Source organism: Schistocerca gregaria, chromosome X (genome assembly GCF_023897955.1).
Source record: "Schistocerca gregaria isolate iqSchGreg1 chromosome X, iqSchGreg1.2, whole genome shotgun sequence".
NCBI lineage: Eukaryota > Metazoa > Arthropoda > Insecta > Orthoptera > Acrididae > Schistocerca > Schistocerca gregaria.
The window spans coordinates 645,033,834-645,054,857 of NC_064931.1; the positions used below are offsets into that span (position 1 = coordinate 645,033,834).

General features: G+C 45.1%; 1 protein-coding gene across 4 annotated transcripts in view; it reads left to right on the plus strand.

Moving 5' to 3' along the window:
• LOC126299499 (dedicator of cytokinesis protein 3) overlaps positions 1–21,024 on the plus strand; it is a 951,484-nt gene that overhangs the window by 395,849 nt on the left and 534,611 nt on the right. For all 4 annotated transcript variants that reach the window (XM_049991443.1, XM_049991445.1, XM_049991444.1 and 1 more), the window contains exon 4: positions 4,919–4,974. In XM_049991443.1, the coding sequence (XP_049847400.1) occupies positions 4,919–4,974 (56 nt within the window). The remainder of the gene's footprint in view (positions 1–4,918; positions 4,975–21,024) is intronic.

Genomic DNA, 21,024 nt, shown 5'->3' on the forward strand with positions numbered 1-21,024 from the left:
GCGACATTAATTAAAATAACAATACTTTGTCTTCCACCTGTAAGAAATTGTTTTTGAAAGAGTTAAAATAAGCTCACCGGATAAACAATTAGCCACTTCAGTGGGCACGCGCAGATGAAACGTTAAGCCCTTACAGATGGCGCAGCGATCGAGTCGTGAGCATAAGGTTGGCATTGTCACAGCTTCACCCTCCATTGCCCGTGATGAACCGGAGCCGAGCTCGCGGCCGCAGACTTTATGTACCTGGCGCGCCAACGTCCGAGGGCTTCTCCGCGGTCATTTCCGGTGTGGTTCTCCTCTTGTATCCCATCAAAGCCTGCTTACAGGGTTTCAAGAATCAGTATTATGTGAGAAATCTAGGAGTATACTACAACCCCCAACTTACCGCTCTCGTAGTGACGGCAAAGACAAATTGCACCACGTACAGATGTAGTTTAGCAGTCATTCTTCCCGCACTCCACTGCATTGTATAACAGGAAGTACCCTCTGCATTCGCTTGACAGTTGTTTATAGACTGGAGATGTAGTTGCAGAAGTGGTTGACACGTCATATTATCATGACCAGCCACGAACTCGTCATGTTGGTCAATTCGGCCACCCAATACAACACCAGAAGTATAATCCGCCTTTAAGCATAAAGTGCTGAAACAAAGTGCGGTAGTGCTCCCTTTGCTTAGGTATCTTGCAGTTTCTATCCAGCAAATTTCACTCATGCAGTCCTTTTGTTACTGTTTCTGCGTTTGGTATTGTTAAACTAATATCTCATGTTGTGTTATTTAATTCGTGTGAATTTGGAAATTGAGGTTTCGCGTGATACGTGCACTTGCACAACTTCGATATTGTCGTCACGTAATTCTGCACAGGGCGTGATCTGTCTTATAGTGGATGGAACAAGAAGCTTATCGCTATGTGCAACAGGCCTCAACCATCGTGGAATGTTTGGGTAGTCAAACAAACTCGTTTTATTCCTCCTACGATGATGGGACACTTTAAAGAAACAGAAGCGGCAAATAGAGCATATTTGTTGATTCACACCAGGTTGGGAATACCTCACACTCTTATCTTTCTGCTATCTTCTGCATTTGAAGTTTCGAGACTGGAATTAAAGCTGATCAGTTCTTGTGTGAATCATTCACATGCACGCTAAACTAGTTCTTGCAGGCATGGTAGAGCTTTTGAGCTTCTTCGATTCATTGTTTTACTGCACTGCTGCTATGAGAAACACCACAGATGTCATAGAAACTGTAGGCATGGTGTTCCCAGGCGCAGGAACTCGCTATCATTAGACTTTGCTACCAAAGAAGGTACCAAAGAAAGTAGATTTTTGTAGCATTATAATTATTTAGAAGTAAAATTTAATTGCTGTGCAAAGTGAAGGAATTTTCTGAAATTCGAAAATTCGCCATTCTGTCTTTATAAAATTAGGTGACTTGTTAATTGCACGTCGTTAAGCGACGATAAATAAATTCATGGCCGTTGTATTATCCCAAATTTTCTGGGTGGAGATACAGGGTTTGTGAAGTCTGGAGTATGTGCTTGCTAAATTCCCCATTGCTGGAATGTGGTGAGAAAGGCCAGCTGCAAGCTTTAGGTGATGGGTGGTTGAGGAGCGAATTTTCGGAAAATTTCCCCAATTCTCCCCCCCCCCCCTCCCCCAAGGGCGGTAGAGTCGCGTGGGAAGGACGCCGTCGGTAACGGTGCTCCCAGGCCGGGGTATCGCAAAGCGCCTTTTCAGTGCTGTGCGAAACACGAGTGGTCCTTGGGGCATAGCCAGCAATGCTCACGGACTTTCTTAGAAGCAAGAAGCATATGCAGATAATGACCCACCGCCATTTTATTGTACACAGCGTGGGAAACGAGTTCTCACGATGGCAAAACTCGTGAATCCTCCCCTCCAACCGGTGGCGTTTAGGAGCGAATTGGAATATACACTCCTGGAAATGGAAAAAAGAACACATTGACACCGGTGTGTCAGACCCACCATACTTGCTCCGGACACTGCGAGAGGGCTGTACAAGCAATGATCACACGCACGGCACAGCGGACACACCAGGAACCGCGGTGTTGGCCGTCGAATGGCGCTAGCTGCGCAGCATTTGTGCACCGCCACCGTCAGTGTCAGCCAGTTTGCCGTGGCATACGGAGCTCCACCGCAGTCTTTAACACTGGTAGCATGCCGCGACAGCGTGGACGTGAACCGTATGTGCAGTTGACGGACTTTGAGCGAGGGCGTATAGTGGGCATGCGGGAGGCCGGGTGGACGTACCGCCGAATTGCTCAACACGTGGGGCGTGAGGTCTCCACAGTACATCGATGTTGTCGCCAGTGGTCGGCGGAAGGTGCACGTGCCCGTCGACCTGGGACCGGACCGCAGCGACGCACGGATGCACGCCAAGACCGTAGAATCCTACGCAGTGCCGTAGGGGACCGCACCGCCACTTCCCAGCAAATTAGGGACACTGTTGCTCCTGGGGTATCGGCGAGGACCATTCGCAACCGTCTCCATGAAGCTGGGCTACGGTCCCGCACACCGTTAGGCCGTCTTCCGCTCACGCCCCAACATCGTGCAGCCCGCCTCCAGTGGTGTCGCGACAGGCGTGAATGGAGGGACGAATGGAGACGTGTCGTCTTCAGCGATGAGAGTCGCTTCTGCCTTGGTGCCAATGATGGTCGTACGCGTGTTTGGCGCCGTGCAGGTGAGCGCCACAATCAGGACTGCATACGACCGAGGCACACAGGGCCAACACCCGGCATCATGGTGTGGGGAGCGATCTCCTACACTGGCCGTACACCTCTGGTGATCGTCGAGGGGACACTGAATAGTGCACGGTACATCCAAACCGTCATCGAACCCATCGTTCTACCATTCCTAGACCGGCAAGGGAACTTGCTGTTCCAACAGGACAATGCACGTCCGCATGTATCCCGTGCCACCCAACGTGCTCTAGAAGGTGTAAGTCAACTACCCTGGCCAGCAAGATCTCCGGATCTGTCCCCCATTGAGCATGTTTGGGACTGGATGAAGCGTCGTCTCACGCGGTCTGCACGTCCAGCACGAACGCTGGTCCAACTGAGGCGCCAGGTGGAAATGGCATGGCAAGCCGTTCCACAGGACTACATCCAGCATCTCTACGATCGTCTCCATGGGAGAATAGCAGCCTGCATTGCTGCGAAAGGTGGATATACACTGTACTAGTGCCGACATTGTGCATGCTCTGTTGCCTGTGTCTATGTGCCTGTGGTTCTGTCAGTGTGATCATGTGATGTATCTGACCACAGGAATGTGTCAATAAAGTTTCCCCTTCCTGGGACAATGAATTCACGGTGTTCGTATTTCAATTTCCAGGAGTGTAGATACGACACAATTGGTGTTCACCGTTTGGGACGGCGGGGGCGACGTTACGTCACGGAGATATCGACAGTTGTCCAGACCAGCCTGCCGCTTTTTTCGAGTACCATTTGCGCTGCTTTTCCTCCGTACAGCTCACAATTTCCGAGTTTATTCCGCAATATGAGTTTGCTTTTTACAGTAAATTTTTTGTACTGATCTTCTCCAGTATTATCGCATTTGCGAGGTGCACAGACTCTGAAAATTCATTTGCAGTTTCAATGGCAGCCTTCAGCGTAGCTTCAGGTGCCTTCAGCATTTATACAGTGCTTTCAAAATAGACAAAAATTTTGTCTCGCTGCTGGTTAATGTAATTCTTTTTGTAATTTCGTGGTCATTAATTTTTATCTTTAACATAGTGAACCGTAACTGTAATTTACCTTGATCTGAGAACTAATTTTTAAGGCACAATAAATTTATGGTTAATTTTAACGAATATTATCATTTCTTTGCCCTACAAATAGCTGATAAGGTGACCCTTTTCCTTTTAATAATTATCAGTCAGTTCTATATGACAGTTGTGCACTCTCTGTGTCGGCGTTCCGGTGTAAAACAGGTCTCATTACTAGGAACATTTTTGATTAAACGTGGAGGTTAATTGTTTCATTTCGTTTTTACAATTTTTTTAGTTTTATTTTTGGTAATTGAATCTGACCTGCGTCTACATTGAGCATCGTTAATGGTTGTATTACCAACGTCATTCTGTGTTATGGTCAAATCGATTAGCTCGTAGAGTTAATCGTGTGTTGAGTTCGGAAGTGTGAAAGGCAACTTGCACTCACTACTGTTGACCCCTTCGACTCACGAGCACCACAGCGAAAGATACGCGTCAAGCACCACATTATAAAATGTTAATATTTGCCTGGAATTTTAAGAGCAACAGAATCTTCCTCTGGCAAAAATTTCGTATATCAGTTTTGGTTTTGTAGTTTTGTTGCTTGATGGTATCGTGATCCTATGTGTTTTGAACTTGTTGTTTTGTAATGCAGCGTCTTTCAACATGGATTTTAGCAAAATGAGGGGAGAAGTGATGTTCATGTAGGCCTAGGTAAATAAAATGAATTTCCATGTATGAGTGTGTCCAGATGAAGTTGGTAGTCACTAAGGCGCGCGCGCGCGCGCGCTTGTGTGTGTGTGTGTGTGTGTGTGTGTGTGTGTGTGTGTGTGTGTGTGTGTGTGCGCGCGCGCACCTATTTGAAAGAGGATTCAGGTAAGTTTAAAAGAGTGAAGACGTTCCTTGCGTTTCGAAGCACGTGGACGTAATCGATGTATTACTTTCGACACATCTGTGCCTTCTACGCTACAGGTCTTTCCCTATGTAATTGCCGTATTTTTTCGCAAGGTGCTATTTCATGGGAGGAGTTTCCGCTACGATCGTGCATGTAGCTATTTACTGAAGCGAAAATCAGAGAATTTACGGCTAGTCAATAAGATACCTGAATTTAATGTTTTACAACCCCCTAGAAGTAAACTTAGTTAACTTGATTGTATTATTTCATTGTGTGTTTTAATAATATATGTTTTGTTTCAGGGCATCTTTCCCTCCAGTTACATACACCTGAAGCCCTGCAAAGTAGAAAATGACGGGTGAGTTAGAAACTGCTTCATATTCTATTGGTTCCCACCTAGATATTATATGCGCTGGTGGTGCAACTACCATCTCATATGTAGATCTTAGTACGTTCCATTAATATGTGGCGTATGGCAAAATATCGAGCTACACATACAGGAAATCCATTTGCTGTTTTCTTATGTCTAATCCATCAGCACAACCAACTGGTAGTATGAAAATCATCGCATTATAGATGAGGTCGTATTTTTTCTGTTAACTGCCGAAATAGTGATTTGCCATGTAGTTCAGTTTCATTGTAGTTACCTATATTCTAATGCAGCTTAAAGAGAGACATTCGTCTCCGGCATTACATTTCTCGCAATAAAGAGGAATAGTTCTCATTATCAGTTCTAATTTCCTCTATCTTCAGCCTCATCCCTTACTTTTGCTATTACGATTCTTTTGCCTTCGTCGGTTACCTTCAGTAAATTGTGGTTTGGCATCTACATCTACACTCTACAAGGAACGCCGGCCGCGGTGGTCTCGCGGTTAAGGCGCTCAGTCCGGAACCGCGTGACTGCTACGGTCACAGGTTCGAATCCTGCCTCGGGCATGGATGTGTGTGATGTCCTTAGGTTAGTTAGGTTTAAGTAGTTCTAAGTTCTAGGGGACTGGTGACCACAGATGTTAAGTCCCATAGTGCTCAGAGCCATTTAAACCATCTACAAGGAACCTTATGGTGTGTGCTGAAGGGTACCTGTCGTACCCGTACCATTATCCACCTTCTCTGTTGCATTCGCTTCGATACATTGAAAACTGGACAGGTGTATTTTTTTCTGATAGCTTTATAAAATGGCTACCGGCATGTGATGTTAACCGTGATGAACTATGATTTGGACTACAAAGTCCGTTGTTGGCCATTAACCTATTATTGCGTGGCATTACTTTTTAGGGAAAAAAGTTAGTGAAAAAAAATCTGTGGGTAGAGTCTGCCACACAGAATAGAAAGTAAGAGGTTGAACATAGTAATTTTAATTTAATTTTGGGCAATTAAATATTTTGAAATAACCATACGGCAGCAAACTGAAAATATTGCTTAATTATTAATCGTTTGGTTACAGCGACATTGAAACATAATCTGTACTGTCATCTAGCATCGTGATAACTACTTTAAAAATCTAATTAGATGTGATGTCATTGCGGAGACATGGCTTAGCCACAGCCTAGGGGATATTTCCAGAATGAGATTTTCACTCTGCAGTGGAGTGTGGACTAATTTGAAACTTCCTGACAGATTAAAACTGTGTGCCGGACCGAGACTCGAACTCGGGACGTTTGCCTTCGATAAGGCACAGAAGATCCCAGTCAGTGATCGCTTACCATTTAAAAATTTTGCTTTTTAAATGTATAAATAGCTGAATCAATAGAATGGTTCTTTTGAAATTCAAACTGCGATTGGTTAAATACCCTAATACTACACAGGCGGGTGGCAACTCTGGAGTACATTAGCTTCCCAAAAATTATAGAAAATTCTGAAGGAATGATAGTGGGCGCTGGTTATGACATCTATGGAGTCACTCTTTCTATAGAGAGGCCTAACAGTGACGTATTTCAGTCTTTGTGGAAGAACACCCTGAGCTGTGAGGCATTACATAAAGCACTAAGAACATTATATATTATACGACCACAAATTTTTACTGTCTTATTGAAGATATTATCCACCGCCTCTGAACTTTTACTTTTTAGAATCATAATGATCTTCCTCGTTTCAGATGGGGATTTGCGATTAATTTATAATTCACTAAATGTCCTCTGTCTTGCCTCTTCAGTATGTTGTTTTGATTTCTCTTCTTAACTATTTGCATCGATGTTCAGACCGACTTTTTAAAAAATAATTATTAAAAATATCTACTACTGTCTTTTACAACACTACCATTCCATATAACAGAAGTAATGTCACGTTCTATGGATCCTTTCCCTGTCGCTCTTTTAACAATATTTCATATTGCTGTTACTTTGTTAATTGATTTGTCAGTTCCAGATAAGCTGTGCATACTTCTGGGATTTTTTACAACCTTTATTATTATTTCACAGTACTGTTTATAGTAAGAAAGTATTTCTGGATGTTTACTTGTTGTAGCTGTTTTTTAGAAGTTCTTTTTTCATTGCTGAAGAGAAACTGATACCTGTAGTGATCGAAGGTTTCTGTATTATATTTCATTACCTTTTTAGAAAAACTGGTTTCAAAAATGTATACAAACAAATTACAAATATGTTAAAATTAGTCAATAAGATCACAAAAACGAACATACTAGTATATTCCAGCCCACGAATTCACAATACTTAGATTCTTTTGTACGTGACCAGATGTGTTTTCAACGAGGCTTTATAAACTGGCTATAGCATCGTTGATGAGAGGATACTTATGTGTTGATACTCATATATGGGACAAGAGTTTCCGTATCATCAAACATAACTTTATGCCTGTTTGTAAGCCTACTCTCAGCATCCGCCGATGTGTCCAGATGGCGATACTAAACGTTGCAGTGATATACTGCAGAACGTTCTGATACTGGCAAGTGTAACAATTGCTGCAGTCAAAAGGAAGGTCATAAATCCCTAGAACTCATCAACAAAGGCCACCCTTTACTTTTTGAGTTCATTTTTTATCTTCCTGAGTGGCTATAAATTAGTCAGTTGCCTTATCAAACTCAGAAACCTGATATCTTACGAAATGTAGCCCCACAGCAAAGACGGACAGTTTTAGGTGCCTCAAGTTATGCTCGTTGAATACCTACAGGGAGTGGTCATAAAGTTTTGACTCTCCCCGCGAAAAAATAAAGTTACATGCTTAATTTTTTTTGTGTGTATGTGTATGTGTATGTGTGTGTGTGTGTGTGTGTGTGTGTGTGTGTGTGTGTGTGTGTACGGATAGGTGTATGCAGGTGCTGGTACACATTGAGATCACTGCGCCATGATACGTAATATCGTGGCGCATCGTTAGAGAAGGAAAAAAAAAATGCAGCCCATCTCCAGCTTATCAATATCAAAACCATAGAACTACCCCTCCTCCCTGTTCTAGTTTCTTAGAAAGCGGTAGCTTAACGTATCGTTCACAATGGCTGTCCTTTCGAAACGCATTCTTCGTATGTCTAAATGCGGACTCGAGGTGGTCCTCGTCGAAAACCGTTGTAACTCTATCAAAATATATGAAACCACTGTTTCGTTGTCGGGATTGTGTGAAACTCTACACAGTGATACTAAAGTCAGAATACGACGCCTTTCGGTATGACGTGCTGGCAGAAATCCATCTGATTTGTGTTCATGTAGAATATTTGAAATGTCAGGTTCCTTTCTGTCCCTATCTCATCCGTTAACTTTGATAAGTCTTGTGCCGGTCGAGGCGCAGTAAGAACACAGGTCAACAATTTAGAACAGTTTTGGCTCAAATGGCTCTGAGCACTATGGGACTTAACATCTTAGGTCATCAGTCCCCTAGAACTTAGAACTACTTAAACCTAACTAACCTAAGGACATCACACACATCCATGCCAGGCAGGATTCGAATCTGCGACCGTAGCAGTCCCGCGCTTCCGGACTGCAGCGCCTAGAACCGCACGGCCACCGCGGTCGGCTAGAACAGTTTTATTAAGAAATACATAAAACAAAAAACTCCTCCTTGGAGAAAAAGTTACTCATAACAACTGTTTGTGAAGATTCGTAATATACTCTGAATTTACGCAAGTCTGAAATTTAGCTGGGGGCCTCAATGAAGAATGAGTGAAGCCTCAGATTCATTTGATAGCGAAACAATAAGTTCGATAGCTGATACCAGAAGTCCTTGCAGTCCCTGATACGGAGGCCATGTCTCAATGATGATTATGACAGACACTGACGACGTCGCAGGTTGCGAACTTTCCAACGAGACAGTGAGTTACGAGCTGCGGGTGGATTCAGTACCTGGCCCGTAGACTAGATGGAAGTCCAGTCGAAGTGGCTCTGCACAAGCGTATATACCCAGGCAGCACGGCAAAACTAGATGAACTATATGTGATCGTGTGGTGGAAGCAAACAGGTCCAAGAGGGTAGGGACCTCTAGCGACGTTCACACTGCCGCCTGCTGGCCTCGTCGGCGTGCTTGATCGTTGCTCTGTCGTCTGCTGATGTAGCCCCTTGCCGGTTAGACTGCTTGCATACCACACATGTGAGAGAGGTTGCAGCTTTGTCACACAGCACTCCTGTGCAGTACATCTCAAAGTCCCAGGAAGCATGTACACACCTGTGGATCTGGTGACCCAGGAGGACTGTGGTCGATGTCCATCGAGTCGATGCCTGGACCGACGATGGGCTGACCTCATATGAGGCTGGAGGATGTGGCCACTGTTTTTGCTGCACTTGTTTGGCGTTGTCCATGGTCCTGGGATGGAGGAAGTCCAACACTGCAACAAAATACTATGAAATCCCAATGCTCGAGGGTGACGAAGTTTTCCACGGCACAACAGATTAATCTGGGAGGTGGCATGTAGACCTGGTGTGCAGTGTCAGTTCTCCCAAGTATCAGCAGAACTGAGAGTCGGTGGCATCTAAGATATCCGGTGGCCATGTCCCTAGGCTGGGATTCTGGCTGCATCGCAATACTAGTGTGAGCAAAACTGGGGCAGTTGGCAAGACTGCTAGCAGTCAAAGAGCGAGCTGTGCAGAGTGAGCCTGCAAAGAGACGTAACGAAGCAACAGACATACTGGAAAATATGACTGAAAATGGTGCGAGGAAATTGCACCTGCAGGGCAGATGTGATGGTGGAAGCATTTCGGAAGGAAAACTGTGGTGGGGAGTGCAGGAGCGTGGGAGAACTACACTTGTTGTACCTAGATAAGTATGGAAGCAGGTGAAAAGTAAAAGACGAGCTCAGAGGCATTTAAAAAGTAAAATCGTTGGGCCTAAAGGGCAGAAAAACGTGTCGCGGCAGCGGTGGTTGTAGAAGCACTTGCGATGTAAAATCATTATGACTGGAGGGCAGAAGCAACTGCGGAAGCACTTGAAATTGAAGAGTATTGTGTCTGTAGGGTACGGCTGGCTGTATAAGCACCAGAAAAATAGGAAAACGGGTGCAGTGATCATGGCTGGAAAGGACATTCACAAAACATGTGTGGGTATTAGACATAGAAGACCGCATCAGACGTTGCAGGCATGGATAAGGCACGGGCTGGGCCAGGAGGGAGGGAATAGGTGTGAGTAGGGAGGTGTATTGGTCAGAATTATATGTGAGGACAGATGTGGACGAAGGTTTAGGTGCTGCACGAGGAGGAGGAAACTGTGGCGATGCAGTGCAGGAGGACCTTCGGTGATGGCAGCTCGGGTCGTGCAGTGTCGCAGTGACACAGTCCAACAGTACTCGTGCCATGCCAGAAGCGGCAAGCTGTGGTAAACGTGTTTGGAGGTGGGTGGTCCTGGAGGTACAACTGGGATTACTTTTTAGAGTTCTGTCAGTCTATACACTCAGTGTCAGAATGAGGTGCAAAACAGTACTGTCACAGCAGCGCTGGACAGCCAGTCATGGAGGGTGGGGGGTCATACCCACACCAAACAAACGCATGGAAGCGAAGCAGCAGCGATCACAGTATCCGCCTCGACAGCACGTCTGTCGAAAATTACCGTTGCCGAATGGTGCGCCAAGTTCCGTTCTGGCTGTGATTGGACACAAGACGGTGGTCGATCCGGGGGGCCAGCTCCATCCATTACGGACAACAACAAGCAGGCAGTTGAAGATTCGGGAAGGGCGCTAGCAAAGGATCGCATGAGCTTCGGTAACGTGCAACATACACTCCTGGAAATTGAAATAAGAACACCGTGAATTCATTGTCCAAGGAAGGGGAAACTTTATTGACACATTCCTGGGGTCAGATACATCACATGATCACACTGACAGAACCACAGGCACATAGACACAGGCAACAGAGCATGCACAATGTCGGCACTAGTACAGTGTATATCCACCTTTCGCAGCAATGCAGGCTGCTATTCTCCCATGGAGACGATCGTAGAGATCCTGGATGTAGTCCTGTGGAACGACTTGCCATGCCATTTCCACCTGGCGCCTCAGTTGGACCAGCGTTCGTGCTGGACGTGCAGACCGTGTGAGACGATGCTTCATCCAGTCTCAAACATGCTCAATGGGGGACAGATCCGGAGATCTTGCTGGCCAGGGTAGTTGACTTACACCTTCTAGAGCACGTTGGGTGGCACGGGATACATGCGGACGTGCATTGTCCTGTTGGAACAGCAAGTTCCCTTGCCGGTCTAGGAATGGTAGAACGATGGGTTCGATGACGGTTTGGATGTACCGTGCACTATTCAGTGTCCCCTCGACGATCACCAGAGGTGTACGGCCAGTGTAGGAGATCGCTCCCCACACCATGATGCCGGGTGTTGGCCCTGTGTGCCTCGGTCGTATGCAGTCCTGATTGTGGCGCTCACCTGCACGGCGCCAAACACGCATACGACCATCATTGGCATCAAGGCAGAAGCGACTCTCATCGCTGAAGACGACACGTCTCCATTCGTCCCTCCATTCACGCCTGTCGCGACACCACTGGAGGCGGGCTGCACGATGTTGGGGCGTGAGCGGAAGACGGCCTAACGGTATGCGGGACCGTAGCCCAGCTTCATGGAGACGGTTGCGAATGGTCCTCGCCGATACCCCAGGAGCAACAGTGTCTCTAATTTGCTGGGAAGTGGCGGTGCGGTCCCCTACGGCACTGCGTAGGATCCTACGGTCTTGGCGTGCATCCGTGCTTCGCTGCGGTCCGGTCCCAGGTCGACGGGCACGTGCACCTTCCGCCGACCACTGGCGACAACATCGATGTACTGTGGAGACCTCACGCCCCACGTGTTGAGCAATTCGGCGGTACGTCCACCCGGCCTCCCGCATGCCCACTATACGCCCTCGCTCAAAGTCCGTCAACTGCACATACGGTTCACGTCCACGCTGTCGCGGCATGCTACCAGTGTTAAAGACTGCGATGGAGCTCCGTACGCCACGGCAAACTGGCTGACACTGTCGGCGGCGGTGCACAAATGCTGCGCAGCTAGCGCCATTCGACGGCCAACACCGCGGTTCCTGGTGTGTCCGTTGTGCCGTGCGTGTGATCATTGCTTGTACAGCCCTCTCGCAGTGTCCGGAGCAAGTATGGTGGGTCTGACACACTGGTGTCAATGTGTTCTTTTTTCCATTTCCAGGAGTGTATTATCCGATAGAAGTTAGGCTACCATAACGCCTGCGACCAGAGGATACCCCGGACGTTGAAAGCCGAACAATAAGCAAACAGATTGTCTGTTTTCCTCAACCAGCTAATGCGCGTCAATGTCGAAAGTAACATGTTCCTTCAGCGCATTGTTCTAGGCGACGAGAGCTGGGAATTGGAGTCGAAAGCGTTCATCATATCCTCGTTCCAAGAAGTTCAAACCGTCGAGGTGGCGCAGTGGTTAGCACACTGGACTCGCATTCGGGAGGACGACGGTTCAATCCCGTCTCCGGCCATCCTCATTTAGGTTTTCCGTGATTTCCCTAAATCGCTTCAGGCAAATGTCGGGATGGTTCCTTTGAAAGGGCACGACCGATTTCCTTCCCCATCCTTCCCTCACCCGAGCTTGCGCTCCGTCTCTAATGACCTCGTTGTCGACGGGACGTTAAACGCTAATATGCTCCTCCTCCTCCAAGAAGTTCAAGAGCCAGCCATTTGCTCATCTGCTGCAAAGGTGGCGCACACCCTGCTCTTTGATTACCGGGGCCAATTGCTTGTTGATTTCAAGCAACCTCGTATCTTCATCACGGGGAACGGTAGAGCACAGTCGGTCGGAGTTTCCGAGCGGTTCTAGGCGCTGCAGTCTGGAACCGCGCAACCGTTACGGCTGCAGGTTCGAATCCTGCCTCGGGCATGGATGTGTGTGATCTCCTTAAGTTAGTTAGGTTTAAGTAGTTCTAAGTTCTAGAAGACTGATGACCTTAGAAGTTAAGTCCCATAGTGCTCAGAGCCATTTTTGATAGAGCACAATGCTAGAGAAATTACGGTGTACAATTAAGGCGAAATTTCCGGGAAAACGACGACGAGAGGCTGCTGCTTCATGATAACGCTCGTCCCCACATCGCGAATGTCGTAACGCAGAAGTTACGTGAACTCAAGTGGGAGACATCCGAGAACCCACCCTATAGTCCTAATGTCTTCCCATGCGATTATCGTGCATCGATCCCTTAAAAAAAGGCTTTGAAGGGTCGACGATTCCTGTCTGAAGAGGATGTGCATCATGCAGTTACGGACTACCTCGCGCAGCAGTACACGGTGTTTTAGCAAACGAGTATCTTAAAACTAGTGCGTCAGCGGGATGATTGCCTCTATATTCACGGTGATTTTGCCTGATTGTCATACAGGTTATGCACTATACGACCTCCGAACGGAAACTTTTTGATCGCCTCTTGTAGAATTAAATCACGTTAGATACAACTGTTGTCCCTTGCATCGACGTGCTGGGTTGCTGTCGTAACAGATCATATCATGTAGCAACTACGTAACCGGGATTTCAGTTTTATCCTTAGGGGCCGCTCAGTACTAAGAAGGTAGAAAGGAAGGACGATTAGCGTTTAACCTCCAGTCGACATCGATGATGATGATGTTTGGTTTGTGGGGCGCTCAACTGCGCGGTTATCAGCGCCCGAACAAATTCCCAAATTTTGCTCAGTCCAGTCTTGCCACTTTCATGAATTATGATGAAATTATGAGGATAACACAAACACCCAATCATCTCGAGGCAGGTGAAAATCCCTGACCTCGCCGGGAATCGAACCCGGGACCCCGTGCTCGGGAAGTGAGAACGCGACCGCGAGACCACGAGCAGCGGATGGTCGACAACGACGTCGTTAGAGTAGGAGCACGTGCTCGGTTGTTTCGAGGATGGGGTAAGAAATCTGCCGTGTCCTTTCAAACGTCCGTCTTTGCATTTACCTGGAGCGATTTAGGGAAAGCACGATAAACCTAAATTTGGATGTGAAAGCGGACCTACACCGTCGTCCTCCCGAATGCGAGTCCGACGTGCTAACCACTGTGGCACCTCGCTCGATTGATGCTAACAAGGGACATCTCTGGGCTCGAACAGGAATTTGTATTTGAACATTTGTACACAGACCCATCTCAAATTCCTAACCAGGCCTGTGACGGCGTGTGACTGTGTTGCTCTTGGTTTGTACAGAACAGCGCTTGCAGTCGTGGAGTAATGAGGTTGGGTAGAGGGGGGGATGCGATGTTAACGCGCCAGTCAATCAGTTATCTCAGTAACAAGTTGACGTGCTTAGTGTACATGCACACAACAAAAATGAACGATAGCATTAATGTTTGGAACGTTTTAAATATTGTAGCATCCAAGTTACGAAGTTGTTTCTAACAGGCGATGGTGTGGAACAGGATGATGACGCTTTCGCAATGTTTTGGTGAATCTGATTGTCCATAACATGAATATCCATTTGACTGTTCAAATGAAGTTACATTAGACAGGATAATTGATGAAGAAAACGACTTTATAGACGATAACGTGATTAATGGTGTTAAACATTGCAGTGCTAGTGGCAGTGGCGGAAACAGTCCTCAAAGAGAAGCTAACAGTTTTGTTCATTGCGAACCTTCAGCAGAAAGGAAATCCAATTCTTTCAGTATTTTAACAAAATTTTCGGAAGAACGCCTTCACCGTATTAATGATTATTATTATACACCGCCACGTAAAGTTCCGACCTACGTCTCGTTATTGAAGAGACATCCATTTATAAAAGGCACATGGAACATCATAGTAATATTTGATTATCTGAAGAAAAAAAGACGTAATGAACATCAATTCTTAGGAAACAAGGCAATCAAAGAACTAGAGATAAAACACATTCTATCCCATTTTAACATAGCAAGCATCTTCATCATTATCCTTATCATCATCATCATCATCATCATCACCACCACCACAAGACGTTGTGCTCATTGGTAAGCGTCATGACCGAATGAACCAAGCTTGTCCATCTCAGACTGTTACCAGGTTCTCTTAGAACCCGCTGAAGAGGTAGACCCAAGATCTTCTTGATATGATCAGTCCGTCTGTTCGCAGCTCTTCCTCTTGGTCTCTTGCCCTCGATCTTCCCTTCCATGGTTATTTTCTCCAGATGTTCTCCATCTCTTCTCACAATATGGCCAAAGAAATGTAGAATTTTTTGGTTGACACGAGAAGAAAGGCGCTTGGAGATACTGAGTTGCTCAACAGTAGACACATTCGTTCTTTTTTCAGTCCATTTTATGTGCAGCATCCTGCACCAGCACCAAAACTCAAATGCACTGATGCACTGTTTGTCTTTGGCTTTAAGTATCCATGTCTCGCAACCCTAAAAGAAGACACAAAACACGAATTTTTTAACAGGCCGTACCTTTGCGGTGTTCGTTATTGCTCTGTTCTGCCAGATATTGGTGAGCTTCTTCATAACCACTCGCCCTAGCGTGATCCGTCTTCTTATCTCATCTTCACAGCTTCCCCTGTCACAGATGGGTCACCCAAGATAGATGAAATAATCCACAACTTCCAGTTCTTTTGCTCGGCCTTTGAGTTGCACCTGTACTCCCCGAACAGTTGTCCTGAGTTTGTACTTGTCAATACTGAGGTCCAAACCATATCATAGACAAAGCTCGTCTTCACTGCCGGTTAAAAGCACGGTGTCATCAGCAAATCGGAGGTTGTTGGTACTTCAATCATCAATTGCGATGCCTTTAGTCCAGCCATCAAGAGCATTCCTAACGACATGTTTTTCATAGATGTTGTACACTTGGGCGGATAGAACACAACCCTGTCTGACAAGTTTTGATACATTAAAGAAATCAAATGTCCCAGTTTTGTCTCCACAACGGCGAGGTGATTATTATATAGACTTCTGATCAGTGCTGTCAAGTGTGATGGGACATCAAACTCTGTAGGCACCTGCCACAACTTTTCCCAGACAACACAGCCAAAGGCTTTCCTGTAGTCAAGGAAGCAGATGAAGGCAGGAACACAGAACGCTCGCTATTTCTGGATTATTCGCCGTATATTGAGAATTTCTTCACGAGTTCATTTTGCTTCAATAAAATCTGCTTGTTCCTTGAATATGTGAGGCTGAATGTCTGGCTTCAGACGCTGGTTCAGGATGTAGAAGAAAGTTTTGCTTGCATGGGATGTGAGAGCAGTTGTTCGATAGTTGGTGCAGTTCACTGGCTGTTTCTTGTATAGTGGGATGAAAAGAGATTTCGACCAGTCTCCCGGCCATTCCCCAGTTTCCCATATTCTTGTATACCTTGGATGCAGCATACCTTCCTGCCCCATTTCTTTGAACATCTCATCAGAAATAGTTTCGAGACCAGAGGATTTGTAGTTCTTCAGACTTATTGAGTTTTCTATTTTGCTGCGTGAGATTGTAGGTTTCAATGTAAGCTTAACAACTGCTTGAATTTCTCTACTGTTGTTACTCCAAGAATACAACTTTTCGCAGTATTGTTTCCACCTCTCAACGGCTTCTTACTTGTCTTCAATAGGGTTGCCATTCTCATCACCTACCACTCACGCATGAGGATTAAATCCACCAGTGATGCTTTTGAATTTCTTGAGGAGATCACGCACTTGACTGTGATTATGATTTTGTTCTATCTCATCACAGATACCCTTAACGATGTGTGATCTGTCCTTTCTGTAATTCTTTTGTTTTTCTCCGCACAGTTTCTTATATCTGTCTTAGTCCTGGTAGGTGTGGATACCAGTTTTCTTCAGGTAGCTTCTGTCTTCAATTAGTTGTAGTGTGGACTTTGATATTCAAAGATGTTTCGCACTTTCTGGTCGTTCTGATATCGAAAGTGATGAAGGAACAACCTCCTTCAGTTGCTCCCATGTGATGCTGGTGCACCTTTATCTAGACTGATGTTGTGGAGTTTTGGTCTTACAACCTCACCAAATTCGCGAAGAGCTTTCTTGCTTGTGAGTTTTAGTTGTCTTTCTCCGCTCATCTTGGTGGATTTGAGCTTAACGAGCATTTTCATGGACAGCAGATTATGATGACTTTCACGATCAGCTGCAGGAAATGTCGTACAGTCTAATAATGGAAGTCTTCCAACGTCTTCTCACTAGGATGAAGTCAATCTGGTTTCTAAATTCATCTCCAGATGATATGCAAGTGTACAGTCGTCTTGGGTGGTGCTGGGACTTGGCGTTACAGATAGTCAAATCGTTACTCACACAGAAACCAAGTAAGTATCTGCATCGGTCATTTCTCTCAGCTATACCATAAGGTTGAAATGGTTCAAATGGCTCTGAGCACTATGGGACTTAACATCTATGGTCATCAGTCTCGTAGAACTTAGAACTACTTAAACCTAACTAACCTAAGGACATCACACAACACCCAGCCATCACGAGGCAGAGAAAATCCCTGACCCCGCCGGCAATCGAACCCGGGATGTACCATAAGGTCCAACCACAGATTGTAATTGAGTATCTTGGGTAGTATATCTAATTTTAGCACTGAAGTCTCCTTCAATTATTGCCTGTTCTTTCATAGGGACCTTGTTCCAGGTGTTTACAGAACTCCTATCTTCTCACGGGCATAGATCTGGATGATGTTGAATTTACGCGGAGCAGTATTCAATTTAATGGAGATGACCGTCTCATTAATAGGTTCATAGCTGAGGACGCAGTTGTTCAAATTTCTAGGAACAACTATTGCGGCACTATTTCTGCTTTGGTCTCTACTCCCTGAAAAATAAACAGTGTCCCTTCCTTGCGTCATGAAATGGTCACTACTTCTAAGAGTGGGCCTAGTAAGCCCAAGAATATCCAAGCCATTCGCTGTCATTTCTCTTTCTTCCTGCTGTAGCCCACACACATTCCATGTTGTAGTCTTTCTTATAATGCGCTGGCATAATTTGCACATTGGTGTTAGTCTAATGATTTCTTTCAATCCTGTCCCTCCGGAGATCCGATTGGGGGCTTTAAGCAACGGATAATTTAGAACTGAGCAAAGCCATGGCGTTCTCATGGGAGAATTTGTTGTGATTCCCAGTTGCCTTCCACTGACCTCCAAATCCTGTCCGCCGACCGATTCAGTTTCCCGCTGGGGTTCGTTACCAAACTTTCTGTTGAGATGGTTGGCTTAATAGGAGAATCACGTGTAAGTAGGATGTTTGGGAACTGAGGTGACAGAAGCTAAGAGAATTCTCTTGCTGAGTTCTTGTAATCGCGTATCACCCGCAGTTTTACTTGCCAGAATCTCACGTATTCGCAGAGACTCCCCCAGGTCATTTCATGGGATATAACAGTGAAGGAAGGAAAATGTGTCGATTGTTGGCACCAGAAATTTTGAGCAATGTAAAAAACAAGAGACACTGGGCACCCAAAATTTAAATGTTCTGCAAATTTCATAGTGCGTCACAAGGAAGCATCACTGCTTTCATGGCAGCCAGAGATATACAGGAAGATCAAGATATTCCCCAGTCTGGAACCCGTTTTGTCGAAGAAGTAAACCAGTAAACTGCCAGTTTTGAGCTACAGCAAAACTGGATTGGGAACACTGATCAAAGTGGATTTAATTGTGAACTAACTTCTGATGCGACTCTTTGTCCGATGCGCCTCTTTGTATAAATAAAACAAAATAAAATAGAGGGGGGGGGGGAATCATCAGTTGCCTATGAGTGGACACGTGACAAAAAAACTGTGTTTTTCTTCAGGGAAAAACTTTCGGCCCGAAAATTAAAAAGAATCTTCCATCAAACACATTTGGAAGTTAGCAAAAGTGTGATGGTGTCAAAAGACCATCTAAAATCCTTTTTCGTGAATGCTGTTAGTGACAATTTCGCAGTAACCAGAAGTGTACACTACTTTGTGATTCTTGGAATGCTCACAATGACACAACAATAGTAAATTATTCATTTGAGGGTTAAGATATTGTATGCATGATCATTCCGCCGTTAACAACAAAATGCGTACAGCCTTTGGTTGCATTTTTCTTCCGGCAATATAAAATATAATCAGGAAGGATAACGGACTCTGTTTCGAACTCTCTGCAGTCACTTCGATACTAAATTAGGAAATAGTATATTCATAATGAAACGGCATTCTGTTGTTCATAACCAGCTGTCTGCTCCAGTGTATCAGCCTGTGCTTCAGTATTCCAGTCAAGCGGCTCGGTCAAATTTTCCCGCACATGTTGCTGAACTCTAGAAAGTGGTTCAAGTGGCATTTGATTTTGCAGCTCAAAACTGTGACCCTGAGCACTGGCCAGGTATTGCTTTTGCCAAATGTGCCTATTGTGATGCTGCATATTATTTTATGCATTCTGTTGAGGGACCTCACGTACATTTTTGAAGTCCGATAGGGGGGAAACTGAGAGTAACATAATCGAATGCTTTCACCATCCTAATCAGAGTGGTACGCTAAGCTTTTAAATACAAATGGAACACCGACTTCTATTGTAAGAGGACCCGGAGGAATATATAGAGTTGTTTACCTTCCAGCGTGAACGATCTCGCTGTTAGTTCCCTTTCATCACAAGGAACGATATAATCACTCGTAGAATATCTAATTTCTTTGGCTTTTCATGACGTCATCAGACGTAATTGAGCCGACTGTTGCAAACAAAATGCCGTCACAGCATTAGTCCACTCAGTGATCACACTGAATTTCGTGTTCTAGAAATCGGAGATGACAATGTATACTGTAATTGGATTCTGATTCGACGACACATTTGATAATATTAGCAAAAAACTGTCACTGTTTGGCTTGAGATACGCACTAGAAGCTTAGAAGTGGTATCATACTCGGTATAAATAAGGCAACGAATGGGTATATGTCGCATTTATGATTATATTTGGAATTTTGCTTGAATTTTGCTCTGTATCTAAGTGAAATGTCAAAGAAGCTCTTGAAATGATGTTGTACACTCTGAGACGTCATTCTGCGGTCCAATAGACTTTTCAAGGGGTTCGCTGTAAATGAAGAAAGCTGGCACTACCATTTTAGCGACGTACCGGTATCGGTGGAGTGTGTTTGCAGTCCTAGTGCCTTAACTTTGCTGTGTTTGTGGTGGCGATGTAGTTACAGTAGTTGCAGCATCCGATAGTGGTCATGGGGAGAGGGGCGCGGCAGCAACACTAAGCGGAAGCCAGGGGAGAAGAAAAAGGTGAGATCTTGTTGTGGTGTTGTGGGAACGAAAAATTCATGCTGAGTTGTTTGCTGCTATTTCAGTAAAATTTCATCGTCAACTAATAAATGATAAAGCAACTCTAGTGTGATAATTGTGACAAGCTGTCCTGTCAGATAAAAAGTCGCAGTAAGTGGTAACAGGCAAATTTGTTTGATGCGTGTACACTGTACCATGCATCAAAAGAGGATTATCGCTCCTAATATATCTGTTGTAGAATTTTGTCATCGAAATTGACTAGGCACGACGTAGATTTAGAATTGTTCTACTGTTTTGCTAAAAGTTGAATGCAATTTGTTTTAAGTATTTATGAAAACCATCAGCATCCATGAAGTTCCTTTATGCAGTGCCTTCTGTCGCAAACGTGGAACGTTCCTTGTCTCCAGTACGTGCGAAAAGTGCCTTGCGGAATATTTAACTCCATCCGGTTGTATGAGAACCTTACCACGGTGGATGGTCGTCATATCTGACAGCAGCCGTTTGCAGAGTTGCGTCATCTAACTTCCTCTTCATAAAGAGATCAAGAAATCACTACAATTCGTAGTACAGTTGAACTCCATTTCTACGTTCCTCATGAATCTCGATTTCCGGTCCATTTCGATGTTGGTTTTTATGTGCAGTTACTGAGCAGCTCCTTGATGCATTTTAAAACATAACAGGATGCTCAGACATACACTGAGGATACCTCGGAATATCGTGTCGGACCTCCTTTTACACAGCGTAAGGCAGCAGTTCGACGTGGCATGTACTCAAAAAGTCGAACGAAGTCCCCTGTAGAAATACTGATCTATGCTGCCTCTGTTGTTGTTGTTGTTGTTGTTGTTGTTGTGGTCTTCAGTCCTGAGA